This window comes from Arvicanthis niloticus, chromosome 21 (assembly GCF_011762505.2).
Source record: "Arvicanthis niloticus isolate mArvNil1 chromosome 21, mArvNil1.pat.X, whole genome shotgun sequence".
NCBI lineage: Eukaryota > Metazoa > Chordata > Mammalia > Rodentia > Muridae > Arvicanthis > Arvicanthis niloticus.
This window is the reverse complement of record NC_047678.1, coordinates 20,803,944-20,823,972: the sequence shown is the minus strand read 5'-3', so window position 1 is coordinate 20,823,972 and position 20,029 is coordinate 20,803,944. Positions and strand designations below refer to the sequence as shown.

The window sequence follows — 20,029 nt, the reverse complement described above, 5'->3', positions numbered from 1 at the left end:
TAAGAATTTTATATGTAAATACTAGTACAGTGGTTTTGTTTTTTTTTTTAAATGTTTTTAAATGTGCATGGGTGTTTTACCTGCAAGTGTGTCTTTGCACCATGCACTTGTTTGGTGCCCATGTAAGTCAGAAGGTGTAGGATCCTCCTGGGACTAATGTTACTGTTGGTTGTGACCCTGTGTGGGTTCTGGGAATTGAACTCAGATCCTCTGCAAGAATAAGTACTCATAACTGATGAGCCCTCATTTTGAAGTGAGGGTGAATAACGCAAAATTAGTTATGTTCTACGCCAAGTTAAGAAATCTGGCCATATTATATTGGAATCACCAAGCTTTTTAAAGTAGTGACTGTTTATAACTTAAATTACCCTTACACAAACTACTACCCTACCCTAGTTTTAAAAATTATGAGCAAATATAACCCTTAATTATTATAGAATTTCATTGATTTAGAGTTTCTCTAAATTACTGGTCTATGTTAGTTGAAAATGTAAATTAAGTAGTCTCTGTAGGGAGGTTTACATCCAGATGCACATGCCATGGCACATGTGTGGAAGTCAGAGGACAACTCCATGGAGTTGATTTCTCTTCCACTCATTTAAGTAGTTAGTAAATTAGTTTGAGACAGGGTCCTCTTGTGTAATCCTGGCTAGTCTAGAACTTATGGTGACTTTCCTGCCTCTGTCTCCCACATGCTGAGATTATAGGCCAGATTCATGATGGGATGCATGAAGAATGCATAAGAAAAATGAATCTAATTTCTTCAGGAAAGAACATGGAAGAGTAAAAAAAAAAGAATGGCAGTACTAAGAGATATAAGATATACTAGCTAAGGAGAATTTTGAAGGTTCAAGGCCAACTTGGGCAGCTTTACTAACACCCTGTTCCAAAAGCTTTTCAAAACACATTGATGTGGTTCATTGGTAAAATGTACTTTGTGTGTGGTAGGCCCTGGATTCTAGTACCACTACCACCAAAGAAAAAGTAACTGCATTTTAGTTTCACTGATTTTTATTTTACCTGGTTATTTATGTGTACAAATTTGAAAATATTGCTTAGTAGGTTTCACCAGACTATTTGAAGCTTCTAACCTTCAAAAAACTGTAAGATAATGAATTTGTGTTTTCTAAGATTACTAAATATAACATCTAGTTACAGTAGCAATACACTGTGCTAAATACGCTAAAAAAATTTTTTTTGAGATAATTCTAAATCCATGTGTAATGTAAGAAACCTTAGAATTTACTGAAAGGCCACGTTCTTGTAGTGGTAGGTAACATCTGGCAGAATTATAGTACCGTATCACAACCAGAATATTAATGTTGACATAGTCAACATACAGTGTATTTCTTTTATAAAGAAAAAAATAAATCTGTCATGTTGCTGATGTGTAGCTGCTGTGATTTCTAAGTCCCTCAAAAGTCTGTGTGTTAAAGTCTTGCTTCCCAGCCCTTGGTGCTGTTGGGAAGTGGTGGGTCCTTTAGATGCTGAGGCCTATGGAGAGATCTTTGGGTCATTTTGAGGATGGGGAGAGGTTATGCTCTCTCAGAGGCTTAGTTCCTGTCCTTTTTCCTTTGCTGCTTAGGCATAAAATAAATGGCTCTATTCCTTCATGGCACCAATACTAGCTAATTTTGGGCTGATACTTTCAAAATTGTGAGCCAAGATGTTTGAGCTCAACATAAGTTATCTCAGGTTTGTTTGTTTGTTTGTTTTTAGTGGTCAGGGAAAGCTCTGAGTAACAAAACCGCCATACCCACAGTTCTGTTTCCATTCTCTCCTTTTTAAAAAAACTATTTTTAATTTTATTAAGTTTTTGTGCATTGGTGTTACTTGCACATATGTCTGTGTGAGGGTGTTGGATTCTCTGGAGCTGGAGTTATAGACAGTGTCTAGTTGCAGTGTAGGTGCTGGGAATTGAACCCAAGTCCTTTGGAAGGGCAATCAGTGCTTATAACTGCTGAGCCATCTTGCCAGCCCCCTTTCCACTCTCATTACCTTTGGTAATTACTCTCTAGTTACTAGTTTTAGTTCTGTAACATATTATTCTAAGAATTTTATGTAAATGGAGTCATAGGGTAAGTAATCATTATTATTGGCTTTTTTTTCACTCCGTGTAATTCCCTTAGAACTTTATCCAGGTTTTGTGTATCAGTCTTGCTCATTTTAGTATGGCTTTACCACAGTTTTTTAAGTCAGTCATTTGTTAAAGGATATCTGTATGGCTTTTACTTTCTGAATATTATATAAAAGCTTGGTACAAACTTTTGAACACAAGCTTTATTTGTTTTATAGACACACTCAGGATGGGAAGAGTATGCAGTGGTTGCATGTTGAGTGTTAGTAGAAACTGATAGTCTTCTATCATATCTGTGCCATTTTATATTTTATCAGCTTCATATTAATGAGCCAGTTTCAGCATACTTGTGTAAGCCTTTGCCATTAGTCTTTTAAGTAACCGTCTTGAGAGGTATGCTATGTAGTGGCATCTTAATGTGACTTGAATAGCTCATAAAAATGTCTTACGTACTGAGGCCACCTCTACATATTCCTCAGTGGATGCTTTGTGTCTCCCGCCTCCACCCCCTCCCCCCCCCCCCCCCCCCGCCCCCTGCCCCCTGCCCCCTGCTCCCCATTCTTTTTTTGACAGGATCTTGCTGTTAGCTCTGGCTAGTCTAGAATTTGCTACATAGATCCTGGCCTATTTCATTGTGACATTTGTTTCTTGTGAAGTTTCTTCTTTGACATTTGGATTATTCAGAATTGTATTGTTTATCTTCGTCATTAATGGATACTTTCCTATTATCTGTATGTGTTATTTTTTTGTTGGTGGTGCTTTTGCTAAAATAAATACTTAAAGCTTAAGTAGTTTATTTTAAAAATGTGTTTATTTACCTCTTAGTTTTACAAGCTGAAAGAACAAATTTATGCAGCCCAACTGGTTTTTACTCCCATTGGCTATAACACATGGCAAATGACATGGTTAGGAGTGTGTGCTAGAGGAACACAAGGTAAACTCTGAAGGCAGAAGGATCTGTGTACCAGGGCCACTTGTTAGAAGACTTCATGGAAGCTTCATTGAGAATACATTAGAACTCCATTAATCTCTTCCAAGGGCTGCACATCTGACATAATTACCTTCTACTAGGCCCCAACACTTATGGTTCCATTACCTTTTAGTACTTTCGTATTAGAGACTAAGCTCTTTGAACCCTTAAAAGATAAATTACTTTGCTACATACTTTCTACTACTTATTTCTAGTATGATTCTGTTGTCCAATTAGTGTGTGATTCAGTTCTTAAAACTTGTTGAGTTTTGTTGAGGCTAAGGCTATGGTTTATCTTTCTATCTGTTCCCTAACACATGTTAAAGCATATGTATTTTGATATTTGGGGGTCAGAGGATGCTATAAGTGTTGATTTATTTTTCCTCTTGGTTGTGCAGGTGTTTGCCTGCCTGAGATCCTCTAGCTGCATTCTTTTCACTTTTCAGGGTTTGTTTTTTGTGCTGAGGATTGAACCCAGGGCATATAAGCTATTCTGCACATGGTTGTTAAGTGTCAGCTTTGGTGGAAAGAGAGGTTTCCAGACTCTGCTGTTTTTAATGCCTCACTGACTGTCCTACTCTCCTGGCACAATATTTAGGAGTTTCACTTGTACTTAACAAAAGAATAGTACTCCCTAGTAGTAAAAGTTCCCTTCTAGTTAGAAACCTGGGACTATTTTCCCAAAAGGACAGATACTCTGGTGTCAGTTATTCATTAAATAACTTACTCTAACATGATTTGCAGTGCTACTTCTCATGCAAAACCATTATATTTCTTTAATGCTTCTATACAATAGAAGTTTCTTAACTGACTTGCCTGATTAGGCCCCTCCATTTCTGTTAATAAAGGGTATAACTTGATACTTTTGGTACAGTTCTGTTCCTATGAATTAAATCTGCTTACTGAAAGTTTCTTTTAAGAAGCTGAAGGAGGGGTTGTCTGGAGACTGTTCCACCTGGGTATCCATCCCATGTGCAGTCACCAAAGGTGTGGGGGAATTTGGAGGTGGGGAGGTGGGAGTGGGAGAGTGGGTGGAGGCACATTCTCATAGAAGCAGGAGGTGGGGTGGGATAGGGGGTTCCTGGGTGGGGAAAGGGGATCACATCTGAAATGTAAATAAAATATCCAATAAAAAAGAACCTTTATTATATAAACAAAAAGTGCTAAAGAAGGTTATTTTGTGAAAACCAAATTGATTGCTTTAGAAAGATTTATCAAAGAAAGTCACTAAAAAATCACTTGCTTTTGAATTAGTTGGTCTGTGTGAAACCTTTAAGTGTTTAGGGGAAGGAGGAATAGAAATATAGACAGAAATCACTTCAATGTTTAGATCACCAGTAATTTGAAGTACTCTACTTTTTAAAAGCCTAATAATCTAGAACTTACTTGTGCATTGGGAAAAAAGGTTAAGTGTATTCAGCTGTGTGTTGATTGTATTGCTTTATATGTTTCTGCTCCAGTATCATCTTAAATTACTTTAGCATTTTTAAGTACACTGTTATAAAGTGACCTAACTGAAAATAACAGTAAAAGGCTGACCCAAATTGCCTGAGTCAGTGAACAGTCTTCCCGTTACTAACTCAAGGACCTGGAGGCTCGGAGGGTGGAGTTTGTACTATTTTGTTTGTTTGTTTTTTAAATCAGTTCTGGCTCTTTTTACTTTCTGTCAGTTTCATCCTCCAACTGATTATATGGTTCTAGTCTCATATCAGGTTCGCCTATGGGGGAAAAAATCCTGAAACAATTTCTTATTGTTTCTCAAGAGCCATTCACCTTTTCTCTGAAGCCTCTTTTCCTTTCATTTAATTGGCCTTAAAAGTCCAGTATGTGAATCTGTTATCATAGTGGGGCTTTGATTAATCCAGTTACTTGAAGCTAAAGTCAGTCTCCTAAGTTGCATTGCTAAAAATAACGATAGGTTCTAATAGAAGGGTAATCCAAGTATGCCTCAAACAGAAGACATTAAATTCTGGAATATACAGCTTCTCAGTATACAAATGATTATCTTTCCAAATATTCATTATTAATTTTACATGCTTACTTTTCTAGAAAAAATTCAAAACAGTTGTCAAGTATCAAAATAAATTCCATTAAGCTTTTATAAATCAGTTGTGGGGTTTAAGGGAAAAACCACAGTTCTTTAGGTGTCTTTGAAAAATATCTCTGCTTCTAGTTTTCCAGTGTTTCAGAAATGAAACTGTTTGCTCATTGTAATCAATCAATCAATCTCAATCTCTTTCAATCTCTGTCTCTGTCTGTATGTCTGTCTTTCTGTCTGTCTTTCTGTCTGTCTGTCTGTCTGCAAGAAGTTGACAACCACATGTCTTCCTTAATAGCTCTGTACCTTATTTAAGAAAAGGTTTCTCACTGAACCTAGGTAGACTGCTAGATGGGCTGGCATTAAATTCTGGAATGCTACCTTCCGGGACTTGTCTGTGCCCAACTCTGGGATTATAGTTGTATACTGCTACATCTGGCATTTTAATAGGTTCTGGGGTATCAAATTCTTCCTCCTGTTTGCATAGCAGGCACCTTACCAATTGAGCCATCTCCTCAGCTTTTATTCTAACTTAAATCGCATCATATGACAGGAATAATTTACACTCTGTGTTTAAGTAATTTCAGACAGTCAAGTTACAGTCATACAAGTAGCAACCCCCATTCCCAACCCCCAACTCCCCAGTTTCTCTGCTCATCTTTGTTTTTCTCATTATGGTTATCAAATCCTTGGGGCCTTGTACATTCTGGGCAAGAATTCTACCACTGATCTGCTACATCCCTAGCTCATTAGTGTTTCTTACATACCATGTTGTCTCTTTTTCTTTCTTTCTTCCTTTTTAAAGCATTGTTGTTGACTTAAGTGATTCTCTTACAAAGCATAAAACAATGTGTGGCAGAGTTTGAGGCTTTTGCAAATCTTTTGTTCGTATCTACCTTTTTGGCATACTTATGCAAAAGTTAAAATTCTGGATTAAAGTACTTACTTCATTGTTGAGAAAACAGACCTGGTAGTTAATACCCAAAACAAAAGGCTGAATTTATTTGCTTGCTTCATGAGGCAAGCATATCTGCTTTTATGAAACAGATTCTGAAGAAAACAGAGCGAGATCAAGTATAAACTAAGTTTCAGGACAGTGTTTGCTTATATATTTTTTCTTTTAAAATAATGCATATAAGCCAGGCACTGGTAGTTTATGCCTTTAATCCTAGCACTCAGAAGGCAGAGGCCGGTGGATCGGATCTATGACATTGAAGCCAGCCTGGTCTACAGAATGAGTTCCAGAATATTCAGGGCTACACAGAGAAACCTTGCCTCAAAATACAAAACAAAACAAATTACCAACAACACAAAACAAAACAAAAAACTCATTCCTAAATACATACAAACATACATACATACATATAAATATAATTTCTTCTTGATTTTTGTAGAATTTGCCTGTAAAACTTACTTTCTTTGGTATTGATGTTATAAGAAGACTTCTTAATAACTAATTCAATTATATTTTGTTAATTTTTATACAGTTTCATTGTTGTGTTTATTCAGATTTATTTATAAAGTTGTTGCTGTTCTCTTTGACTGTTTGCAGTATACAGTTGTGGTTCCTGGTATTTGTATGAACTTTTTCTTTGTTTTATTGATTAATATTTTCAGAATTGTCATTTTAATTAGAGAGAGGACTAGCAATTTAACTTCTGAGTGCCAAGCACTCTTCTGCTACTGGGCTATGGCTGTCAGCCCCGACTTTAGCTAAACATCTCCTTCATAAATTCTTTTGCCAATTACATGAAAGTTTAAAATAATTTTAAGCCAGTTTATAAAGTCATGGGCTTCATTATTCCAATTTAAATATGTATTTTATTTTACTATTTTTAATTTATTTGGTATGTGTGTGTGAGAGAGAGGGGGACAGAGAAAGAGAGAGAAGAGAAGAGAGAAGAGAGGAGAGGTGGAGTTACAAAGGCTTGCTAGTTGCCTAAGGTGGGGAGTCGGAACCCAATCTCAGTTCTCTGGAAGAGCAGGAAGTACTTTTAACCACGGAGCCATTGCTCCTGCCCTTATTCATATTTCACACACATGCACCAGTATGCTTGGTTCTCAGTCCAGAGAACAGCATAAAGGCATGAGACTTTTTTGAGATATGAAATGTTGTCTAGGCTAGTCTCAGCCTCCAAGTGCTGAACTTATGGGCTAAAACTTTCTTTAACCTCACATTGATGATTTTTATGTTTTCCATATATATTCTTTTGTTTAGAAGAAACACTTTATACATTTCACTAATATTTCACTAATACAATGTTATTTTATAACCTTGATGCTTTTGTCTCCTTGATTGTTTTGTTATTGAGATAAGTATGTTAAAAATTATCCCTTATGATAATGGATTTGTTATTTTCTCCTGTAGTTATACAAATATATTTTAATTTTGCACTTTATAACTTATATGGAAAGGAAAAAATGTTCAGAAAGCATCTGTGTTATTTATTATATATATGTTTGATTTTATCCACTTTAAGAAGAATGTTCAGTTGTTTGTATAGTGAATTTCATTGCTAATGGTGGCTTTAAATGTAAGTTAGTTTATATAATACTAAATAGGAACAAGTGCTTTTTAAAAATTAGTACTTGCGTGTTAGCATTTTTCATATCACTTCTAACTTTTTGATGTTCTTAGATTTTTTTTCTTTTCATAGTATTGGGAATTGAGCTCAAAGCTGTGCATATGTGAGGCATATCATATGCTAGGCATATCATATCCTAGGTATATACTCTGCTACTGAACTACGTACAGCCCCAGCAGCCCATGTCTCTGTGTTATATATGAGTTTTGAGATGGGGTTTTACTCTATAGCTCATTCTAGCTTCAAATTTAGTATGTATCCAAGGCTGGCCTCAAACTTATGAAAGTCCTCTTGCCTCAGCCTTTGAGTGTTAGGTTTGCTAGTATGATCCGTAATTCCTGGCCTCTTAAATGTTTAAGCATGCCTTTTTGGACAAGCATGTAGACAATTACACTTCAGCAACATTTGAAAACATTTTCTATGTATTACAGTGCTGACACTGCTGAAAGATGGCTGAAGAAGTGGTGGTGGTGGCCAAATTTGATTATGTGGCACAGCAGGAGCAAGAGCTGGATATCAAGAAGAATGAGAGGTTATGGCTCCTGGATGACTCTAAATCCTGGTGGCGCGTTCGAAATTCCATGAATAAAACAGGCTTTGTCCCTTCTAACTATGTGGAAAGAAAGAACAGTGCTCGGAAGGCATCTATTGTTAAAAACCTGAAGGACACCTTAGGTAAGTCGTTTCCTATTGAAGGTAAAGCAACAGCTTTCAGGTTAGGTGGATTCTGGAGCTTAGTTCTTTGAACACAATCCATATAGCAGTGTGCAAAGTTGTTTTATCTAGGCAATGTAAGTTGAATTCCTAACAGCTATTTAAGAGGCTAGTGAAGATTATGTTAGCTGTTTGTGTAAGTCTAGGCCCACATTCAAATGGTACTAGTGAGCAGGACTAACTCTGACCTGCTTCTTCTAGTGTGTATGAGTGTATACTGTTGCTCTCTTCAGGCACACCAGAGAGGGCATCAGATGGTTGTGAGCCACCATGTGGATGCTGGGAATTGAACTCAGGACCTCTGGAAGAGCAGTCAGTGCTCTTAATTGCTTAGCCATCTCTCCAGACCAACTTTGACCCTACAACAACTCCTGTAGTGTTTCGATTTGCAGAAAATTTGCCATTAATTGAGAAAGGGAAAAATGCATGAGATTCAGAGTTGGTTCCTTGGCATCCTGGTAATTTGTTACATGGCACATTACTGAACTTTTTGATCTGTTAATGAATCTCACTTTTTAATTTTATTCTAACTGAAAAGTTTTACACCAGTGGGTTATTGCCATATATTTGGATCTATAGGATTGGTCACTTTCCTATTTTATTGGCATCTTTCATCTCTAACTCTATGTTTGTTTCAAATTTTTGCTGGTCTTTATAAAGGCCAGAGATAGGGGAAGCCTGCTTCACCCTGGCCTTGGTTAAACTGAAGGAAGGAAGCATGTAGGGTGAAGACTGACCTCCTCCCTTCTCTTAATTTAACTTTCCTTAATGGACAGGAAGGAATTGGGAGGGACAGAAATTTAATTTTGGTGTTAAAGGAGACAGACATGCTGTTGCTTAATTCTTTGCCCGTTTGTAAAAAAGGAGGGACATGGTTTTGGGGTTTTTTTGTTTGTTTGTTTGTTTGTTTGGTTTGGTTTGGGTTTTTTTGTGTTTTTTTTTTGGGGTTTTTTTTTTTTTTTTTTTGGGTTTTGTTTTTCGGACAGTTTAGGACTAAATGTAGCATGGCTGACATGTTACTATTAAATAGTATTTAAAGTTTTTAATGTACAATTAATCTTCTAGTATTACAATAATTATTGGCAATATAAGGTAAATGTTTCTTTTAAACTGTTTTAAGCTGCAAAAGCTAAAATATAGTACAGAGAACTTGCTGAAGTATTAGATTTTCAGTTTCTACATTGACATTTCTGGTATACTCAACATATTTTAACATCTGCAGTTAACATGGCATTTGACAGACCACTTCTTATCTCTTAATGTTGGCAAACATCAGTCAATTGTATTTATAATATTACAGTTAGAGTTGTCTCCATTCCCCAGGGTTTGGAAATACTGTATTAAATTTGTGGTCACTTCTAAATGATATGAATCTAGGTTTTGTATCAAATATCTAACCTCTCCTTTTCCTAGAATTTCTGTACCCCATATTGATACCTTAAATCTTATATAATTTAATGAATTGTTTCACAATGGCTATGCTAGTAGAGACATTGTTTGGAAGTCAAGGAAAAGGAGAAAGTGTAGGAAATAAAGAATGTATATATTCTTTTTTAGCTATTAGAAACGTACTAGCTTTAATATTTTCTGTTACAATGAGTGAATTATAACTCAAGTTTTTGCTGCTGGCTTGAGTTACTTGTTTCACGGGTTATTTTATGGCTTAAGGGGAAACAGTATTGGAAAAAGAGAAGCCTCAGTTTTGAAAACTTTTCTATTGCTTGGGTGTGGGCCAGGTCACATGGATTGGGTGTGGGAAGTTTCAGTGTTACAGAACAGACCAGGAAGCTCACTGAAAATTATCCCGGAGCTGTGTCAACAAACTTTGAAAAGAGAACACAGAATTTTTATTCAAAATGGATTGGTTAAACATCTTTAAAGATTTTTTCAGTAAGTTTTTTTTTATTAAGTCCATAATTTTCCTGTTAGAGATTTTGAAATTGGATTTTATTTTCTTTGTGAATTAAGAGGGAAACTTTATGGGTTTATGTAAGCTGGCAGTTTGTGCTGTCTGTGCAATAGAAGGTAAGTGGCTGGTGACATTTTCACTACTATGAATTTGATCTGGTAAGTTATTTAAAAGTGTGTCATTGTGAATGCTTAGCAGATAAGGAGAGGATATACATGATTTGGACGTGAAGTAGAAAGTTGTAGTTCAGTAACTCAGCCTCGCACAGGCATTCGAAGTAAAGTAAGTCAGTCGTGAACAAATTCGTTTACTCTTGACCTTTGAAGTAACATGATGGGGTTTTTTGTTTGTTTTATTTTGGTTTGTTTCCTTGTTTTGTTTACTAGATTGTACTTAAGCTTTGGAATAATGTCAAGATAACACTTAATAAGAGCTCTAGTAAACTACAAGTATTGATTTATAAGTAAAATACTTTGCTAATTTGGCTCTGCTGGTAGTATTATGATAATTGTGCGCCTGATTGTATCTTTTTTCATATTTGCTACATGTCTTTACAAAAAGTGAAGAGAGAAATTATCATAGAAGTCTCTTATATACAAGAAGCCTAAGGAAACAGTAATCTAATGAGAGCTTCCAAGAGAAGGGGCAAAGCAAAGGAATCAGCACTGTTAGAAGAGAATGTGGCCATTGTAATGCGTGGGCTTTTGTCTCCTTGTTAGCTTTGATGGCTGACAGGTTCCTGCATTCTCTCTTCTAACTCCTGTTTACTTTTTAGAGAACAAATACATTTTTAGATCTTTGAGATTCCAGTTTTAAAGCTAATTTTCTTTTGTGTGTATTCGTGTATACATGCCTATGTGCGTGTGGGTACATGTTATAGAAGCCAAAGCTAACCTTAGGTGCCATCCTCAGGAACACCATCCACCTCTTTCCAGGGAGACAGACAAGTTCTCTCATTGGTCTCCAGCTCATAATTGGGCTGCATTGGCCATCCAACATGCCCCAGCAATCTGTCTCTGCTTCCTCAGCTCAAGGATTATAAAATCAAGTTAACACACTTGGCATTTTTTTACCTGGGTTCTGGGTAAAAAATGAGGTTCTTGTGTTACCAACTGAGGCTTCCCTTCAGCTCTTTATTCATTCATTTATGAACATGTTTTTATAGAGAATCTAATGCAGGCTGTATAAAAATGAGCTCGTGGTTTGGCAAGGTTGCTCAGCACTTGTTGTCAAGCCTGACAGCCCGTATGATCCCTAGAACTACATGGTAGAGGAAAGAACTGATTCCTATGAATTGTTTTCTCACTTCAACATATTCATGTGCACATACATGTACTTACACATACAAAATAAGTGAACAAATAATGTAATAAAATCATCCTTTAAAATTTGTATGAAATATTAACTCTTGCAGAGTCTGGTTGGGAGTTAGATGATAGTAATTGTTAATAATGTAGATAGGGTTCTATCTAGGTATGGTCATTAAAACATTATTATTAGGTATGGTTATTTCATTATTACTATTAGGTATGGTAAAAAAAGTGTTTTTTTTTTGGATTTTTTTTTTTTTCTGCAACAGGGTTACTCAGTGTGGTCCTGGATGTCCTAGAACTCGCTTTGTAGACCAAACTCACAGAGATCTGCCTGTCTCTGCCTCCCAAGTACTGGGATTAAAGGCATGTACCACCATGCCCGGCATAAGTGGTGATGAGTAATGAACCAGAAATGATATTAAAAGATGTCGTATATATGTTATTGGACAGTGACTCAGAGTAGAAACAAGTTATTGATTCACCTAATTTCTGAATGGACTTGAAAAATAGAAAAAACAGGGTTATATGCTTTTCATTTGATAGTTATGATGCGTTGAAAAAAATTACAATATTTGTCATCTAAGATAAAACAATTATAATCTGTGGTTTATTTCATGTAGATGGATGAACAGATGAAGTACAAAATAGTCTGTAATGAGTAGAATAGTATATATTTGTATTTATAATAAATTAGTTTGCTCTCAGATAAACTATGTATTAGCCTTGTAGTCTTAATATGTAGCTAATCTTCTTTTTATTTCCTGTTTGGGAAAAATCAACAGTTGGGCAAGACTAGATGATCCTGGAAAGTACCTTCAAGCTCTACAGGTCTTACAGTCTTGGCACACACATAAACGGTCTTGTGTGTGTCATGGGAACCAGGGGAAGTCTACAAGGGAGAAGCAGGTTCTGAAGAAGTGAGAACAGAAGAGCAGCGTGCATATGATAGATAAGTCAGTGAGGAATTGAAAGGTTCACTTCCTCTGAACCCATTCTGTTGAGCATTTACTAGTGATAAATGAAAGAAAGCTGGTAGTGGAAGCAAAACCTAATAAAAAATTAAAAAGATTGATAAAAAGCAGCGTGGGAATAGCTAACACAAAGGAAAAATTCAGTAAGCGTTGCTGTGGTTGTGTGGCTGCAAAAATCCAGGATGGCCTTGATTCAAGTCTTAGAGTCTCCCAGATGAGGACCTGCAGCAGCTTCCTTACATACATCCTGGCCAGTTACACATGGCAGTTTGTCTACTTGGTATCTGATGCTTTCAGACTCTGACATTAAGTTTATTAGGGATTTGAAAGCAGTTTATATAAGGAAGAGTTATTGGTACAAAGACTTGCTTGAGAAAGAATAATGCTATCATACAGAGATTGAGTTAAAAATTCTCTTTCTTAAGTTAGGTTTCACTTTGTAGACTAAGTTGGCCTCAAATTCAGAAATCTGCCTGCTTTTGCCTCTGGAGTGCTGAGATTAAAGGAGTTTACCACTGTATTCAGCTGGTTCTAAAAAGCTTTTGAGGAAATTATAATGCATTGTTGTTGTTAAAACATTGCTGAAGGGGGTTAGAGAGATGGCTCCGTGGATGAGACCACTGACTGCTCTTGTAGAGGTTCTGGATTCCATTCTTAGCACCTATATGGTGGCTCACAACCTTTTATAACTAGTCTCATGGGATCCGCTGTCTCCTTGTGGTATGCAGGCATACATGTAGACAACAGACCTTATATACATTAAATAAGTAAATAATCTTTAGCTGGATGAGGTGGTACAAACCTTTTAATCCCAGAACCTGGGAGGCAAAGGCAGGCAGATTTCTGAGTTCGAGGCCAATCTGGTCTACAGAACAGTCAGAGCTACATAGTGAGACCCTGTGTCAAGCCCACCCCTCCCCCCAAACATACACAAAATTCTAGAGAAGACCAAATAGAAATGAGAGACAAAAGCTATACAAAAAATTTTAAAGGTAACAGCAGCAACAACAGAAAATACGGCTGCTTCAGAGTTATCTTCCTTCCTCAGTGTTTACATGTGACTATTTCCCTCCCAACCCTGACCAGATTGGTCCAACTATGTCATGATTATAAAGGTTTATGTAATTCTGAAAAATACCAGAAAAACGAATAATCGCTGTCTATTGAGTGCCTACTATGTGCTGTGTAATATAGGCATTTACATATCAACATTTCATAAAGGCACTGAAGTTTAAAAACTAAATAACCTGATCAAATTAAATAAGATGACAAGGGGAAAGTATAAATTTAAGTCTTTTAAGTTTTCATAGTAGACCCTTTAAAAGTTATGATCAGAACAAGAGTAGAATAAAATAATTTTGGAAAAAAAAGACTAATTGAAGTTAGGCGATTGTGGTGAACTAAATGCTGGATCAAGATGTGCTATGAATGTAGCGGGGGTTTTATTTGTTTGTGTGTTTTTAAAACAAACAATCTCACCATGTTGCCAAGGCTGTTTTTGAATTCCTTTATTCATTCAATCCTCCTTAATTACTGAAACTTTAGACATGAGCTACCAAGTATCAGCTGTGACTCCAGAATTTATAGGTTGAAGCCTGACCTTCAATGGAATGGTATGAAAAGGTGGAGGATCTTTAGGCAGTGACTAGCTTAGTAAGGCAGAGCCTTCATGAATTAGATTAGTGCCATTGTGTAAAACAGTTGCAAGCTTGCTTATGTATCTCTTCTACCATGTGAGTACTGAACCGTAAGAAATACAACCTCAGAAAGTATGTATGGTCTTTAGCTAGGACTTCCAGCTTCTACAACTATGAGAAACAAATTTTGGTTAACTGTAAGCTCTGTGGCTTATGTATTGTAATAAGCAGCCTGAACAAAGAAAGATAGGAGAAATTTTGGAAAAAATAGTAACATTGATTCTGAAGGAGATCTAAAAGAAAGGTTCTGATCATTAATAGTTATCACATAAATCATTAAATGACTTAATATTCTAAAAATGATTTGTAAAATATTTTTGTATCAACCTTTGTTAACAGCAGATTGTAATGCCCATTTTCTGGTAATAGAAACAAAGTTGTAAAGCAGGAGAATACAGCCTACTTAGTTACACATACATTTGTTTACAAAATTTTATTACAGTTATTTATTGTGTGTGCACACCATGCATGTGCGCATGAGCACTTGTTTGTTCATTTGCACACCACAGCACAACTGTGTAGGTTAGAAGACAACTTATGGGTATTTGTTTTTCCATTCTACCATGTGACATCAAACATAGGGTCACTAGGATTGGTGGGAAGTACCTTTACTCACAGAGCCATTTGACTATGTTTGTTCTTTTTTTCTGTTAAAGATTAATGGAACATTTAATATAGGTGAGGCACTAGGGATCGAGAGAGCGCGGGGAAAAGTATGATGCTTGGCCTTAAGGAAGCAAATAGCACACAGTATTTAGCATTAGGGAAAAAATATAAAAAGCTGTAATAGTAGAAGGAGAAACACATAAACTCTTTGTGGGAGAGGAAAGGAAATCTTCAGTGAGTAAATACAGATTTGTACCAGGTTTTGAAGAAAAGGATGGAAGTGTTCTAGTGGTTATAAGAAACTTGTTCTGGCTGTGGTATGTTATAGCAGCAGTGTGCCAGAGAGGAGGAGGCATGTTGTTGAAGACGTGCTTACAGACATATGGAGGGCTTCTAGTGTACAGAAGCTACGTACCATGCCCTTATATTCTTCCTTTAAGTAGTTCTAGTCTCTAAGATTAATGCAGATTGTTTTTAATGTGCTCTCACTTGAGATATTTGTTGTTGGTTTTTTTCCAGAAATTCTTTACTCTTTATTTTCTGATTGATTATATGTAATTAGAATGTATATATAATTGCAATATCTATAACTAGTTATAAATATTTTCTTTAGGATTAAAAGTCATTTGGAAGCTATTCTTTATTTTCAGCTAAAAGTTTAAAATATTTTATTTCACTGTACTGTTTACTCTGCTCCATATACAGTTTTTGGTGGTGTACATGCAAAAGATTAGTGAAACATGAACTCTTCTCATTGAAAGGTATGCCTTATATTTGGCTTAAAAACAAAATAAAACAAAAAACTCAGGAAAAAAACCAAACAAACCCATTATGCAGTTAATTGAGTAGTACAAGATCCCAAGATGTTTTAACAAGAAGTGCTTAAATTTAAATGTCCTTGGGGTGGGGTGGGAAATTGATTTTACCATAAGTATACTATCACTGATGAGGAAGACTTATTTTGCTATTTCTTCCTTTATGCCCTTCCCCCATCTGTTTTCTTTGTGTTTCATTTCTTATGATGTGCTGGGTTTTTTTTTTTTAATCTCTTTCATTTCTTTTGTAGTTTTTAGGTTTTCCTTGGAAGCTACCTTGGAAATTACAATTAACATTTTGTTTTTAAAAAGTTTAAGTTAATCCTAACGTGGTTTGAATGGTATAAATAACTGCTCCTTTATATTATTATATAGTATCTCTTTATATACTGCCTATTTACTTAGGTTGAAGATATGATTTATGTATTTTTAAATCATATAGGAACAAAGGAAAAAGTTGGGCAGGTACTGACTTTATATTTACCTATATAGCTACCTTTACCATTGTTCTTTATTTCTTTTCTGTTTTTAAAATAAATTTTTGAGCTTATAATTACATTTCTACATTTACTTTTTTCCCTCCAACACCTCCCAAGCACCCTTGCTCTGCATCCCACTTGAAATACATGGTCTCTTTTTCTTTAATTGGTGTGTGTGTGTGTGTGTGTGTGTGTGTGTGTGTGTGTGTATGTGTGTGCTCGCTCGATCCTAAATATATAATGTAACCTGCTCATTCTGTTTAGTGTTACTTCTGTGTATGTTTCCAGGGCTGACCATTTGGCATTGGATAACTAACCAATGTGCTCTTCCTTGGGCATGTTGTGCTCTTAGCATTCCTTAGTTGCCTGTTTTTTGGAGTTTTTTGACTTGGGTTGAGGCTTCCTGAGCTTTCCTAAGTTCACGATAGTGTGTCTGTATTGGTGGCATTCTTTTTTCTTTCTTTGTATGACTTCAGATTTTTTTTTTTTTTTTCTGGCTGATGTCTTTTTTATTTCCATCTAGAGGATTATTTTTTTACATTCCTTAAAAAGCACAGTTTTACTGGTGATGAGTTAATATCTTAATTTCTTTATCTTTGAAGAACTCTGACATTTTTTGTGAAGTCTGTACTCTTATCCATATGGCTAATGTTAGTATTTTGACCTTGTTTCCTTAAACATACAGAACCAAAAGAAAATGGGGAATGGAAATCTCCATTTTTATAGTTTGGCTGTATGCTTGTATACTCTTTTAATATTTGGCCAAGCCATTTACAATTCTGTCTTGGACTTTACCTACTGTGTTTTTATAAGTTGTAGGTCAGCCAGAAGTAAAGATCAAGTTTTTTTCCCCTAACCTTTTCCACAGCATGTGTCCAGCCCCAATCACATTTGTGATGTTGCTTCCCGAGAACATATGGGGGCTTTTAAGTACCTTTTTTTCCCATGTATAATCTTTCTTACCTTCCCTTTCATGCGTGTCATCTTTTTTCCCTGTCCCTTGTGTTCCTTGTCTCAAGCTACTGCATCAAACACGACTTTAAGTGAAATCCACCTAGGAAGACAACCTAGCTATGGAATTAGGGATCTGACAGTCTAAGCCTGTCAATCACAATTCCAATGTGAGGTTTGCTAGGTAGCTGTCCTCAGAGCAACTCTGCACTGGGGGAGGGAGACCGGTAGGAAGGCCTCTATTTAAGCTTCAGTGATCTCTTAACAAAAGCAGCGCTTTCTTCACTTAGTCTTGCCCTGCCTATTTGCTTTCTTTACCAGATTCCAGAGTGTTTGCCAGCTCATTAACTGATCTTTAGAGGAAGTCCTGAAATTTCTACTCTGCCGTTTTTAGTGATGTCACCCTGATGTAAAGATTTTTCATAATGATGGTCTCATTAGCCAGAAGTAAGCAAATTAAGGACACAGTTGATTTAAAGGAGGGATCATTTTTATTTGGACATGAGTATAGGTTTGAGGTGTTGGTTACATCTTTTGATGTTTACTGTTAGAACTCTAGTGTTGTGAGTCCAGATAGAGCAAGAGTTTAAGTCTTCAAATCTGAAAAATCTACATAGAAGTTAAAATGAAAGTATATGGGTTGTTTGTTTGTTTGTTTTGATGTGGAGAAGGCCAAATATGCCATCTTAGAAAAATATTTTCAACTAAGGCCTAATTCATTCATTAATTACTTTCTCCTGCTCACTGATGTATAAACTATAAGCACTGGAGATAAAAGAGGAAAATTGTAGTTTTCTGTCCTTAGGGACTGACTCTTATATTAAGGAAACAGACAAGTAATCGAGTACAAGACCTTGTTATAACAAGGCTTACAGGGGACCAGAAAAATACAGGGATGTATGTGTCAGTAGGTAAGAGGGGACACAAGATTTTCAGGGGCAAAATGGAAAAAAATGAAGAGCTTACCTGTGATCTCATTTGTCACATGAGAAGATGAAAAGGCCAAGGATGCAAATAATTGTGTGTTACGTATATAACACATACTGTGATTGAGTTTACCCCCCAAAACTCATGTTTGAATACTTGTTTCTCATCTGGTGGAGCTCTTTGGAGAGGATTAAGAAGTGGGGCCTTATTGGAGAGGGTGTGTCATTGGTGGAGCTTTGAGGTTTCAGAAACACCCTTCAGCACTCTCTACCTTATGATTGTCTGCCAGCTCTCAGCTCTTGTTCCAGAGCCCTGCTTGCTGCCTGCCTGCTTCTGTGCTGCCCACTCCCCTGCCATGGTGGTCATGGACTCTAACCCTTTGAAACTCTTCTGTAAGTTGACTTGGTCATGGTGTCTCATCACAGCAATAGGAAAGTAACTATGATACTGCTTTTACTAAAAACTGTTGACTCCTGTGCCTACAAGGCAACTAAAAGCAAGATAAAACCTAGTATCTCTGCCTTCGTTTTATATCTACAGCTTTTACTATGGGTCTTACTTCTGTTCAACTCTGTATTGAAGCATATTAATCAAGGACTGTCTATCTAAAAAACTTGTGATAGATACTGAATTAGTCCTACTCCCTTTAAGGCATAAGGCACTAAGATAAGAACTCAAAAGCTCTTGGGAAGTTAGCTTTTACAGTATCCTGATCAGATCCCCAGGGCTTACTGAAAGCCCTTAGCCATTGTCCTAACCCTGTAGCCACCTTTTCTAAGAGTAGTGAAATCAGTCAATGCCCCCTTAGTAAGCCTCACCCCTACCCAGCAGAAGTAATCTCATGAGACCAGAGTTTCAAGCAATAAAGAGGCCCCATTGCAGATCCAACACTGTAATAATGACCACGAAAACTTCACTTTGAACAGGATGACTTCACTGTATATACCTCCCGTCTGTCACCCCAGTTACTTATTTAGCTTATGATTTAAAGTTTATGTCAGTTTCCTAGGCCAAGATGCATGGTGTCTATCTTCCCGACATTGCCGTGCTATTTGAAATTCTTCCCTGCTTTTTCATCATTACTTTTCTGTTTGATATCTAGGGCTCTTGGCCCAACATAATCTGTTGCATTCTATACCTAAATCAGTCCTCTTGCTTGAAACTCCAGTTATAATTGTAATCAAGTAGTTTTAATATATCATGGCAGAGAGAGTGAAAGATTCTAAGTAGGAATATGGGGTTGATGAGTTGGCTCTATGTAAAGGCATTTGCTGGTGAGCCTGGTGATCTAAGTTTGATCCTCTGGACTCAAACAGGAGAGAACCAAATCTTGAAAGTTTCCTTCTGAACTCCTCACATGGATCCTCTTATGTGTGTAACACTGGCCCTCCAAAATAGATAATAAACACACTTTTTAAAATAGGGAATACAAGCAAAAGTTAAAGTTGAAAAGAAAAGTAGAAAGATAATTATAAAAGAAAGATGGGATTTTAAAAGAATAGCTTGAGCTCGAGTCTCTGAAACTCACACAGGAGAGAATTCGCTCTCAGAAGTTGTTTGCTGACTGTAGTGCTAGGCTGAGTAAGTATATACATAAGTCAGTGTAAAACTCACTAGAAGAGTAGCAAAGTAAAGTAACATTAGTATTGAAGAGATTTGTGGGTTTTTAAGATAATTGATGAGTCTAAGTAAGAAAAAAAAAACAAGGGTAGTATGGAGACTCTGGAGAGAAAAAAAGATGGTTATTAAGAAGCCTGAAGGAGCAGAATTTGGGGCCTTGGCTGAATAAAGACTGAGAGTAATATGGTGGCATTTTATTTTTAAGAATATAGAAAAAAATTCGAATAGTTTATAAAGTCCCAGTTTTTCAAAAGTAAAAAAGCAAAACATCAGCTAATACACTGAGAAATGAGCAGTCCTGAAAATGCTTGGTTGCACTCGAAGTATACATTCCTGATGATGGGTTCACTTTCTCAG

At 36.4% G+C, this 20,029-nt stretch overlaps 1 protein-coding gene across 4 annotated transcripts in view; it reads left to right on the top strand.

Annotated features, from left to right (window-relative positions):
• Positions 1-20,029, top strand: part of Nck1 (NCK adaptor protein 1) — a 51,286-nt gene that overhangs the window by 25,900 nt on the left and 5,357 nt on the right. For 2 of the 4 annotated variants that reach the window (XM_034484633.2, XM_076918031.1), the window contains exon 2: positions 8,102-8,345. In XM_034484633.2, the coding sequence (XP_034340524.1) occupies positions 8,120-8,345 (226 nt within the window). In that variant the 5' untranslated portion in view covers positions 8,102-8,119. The other 2 variants (XM_076918033.1, XM_076918032.1) reach the window with 2 other exon arrangements.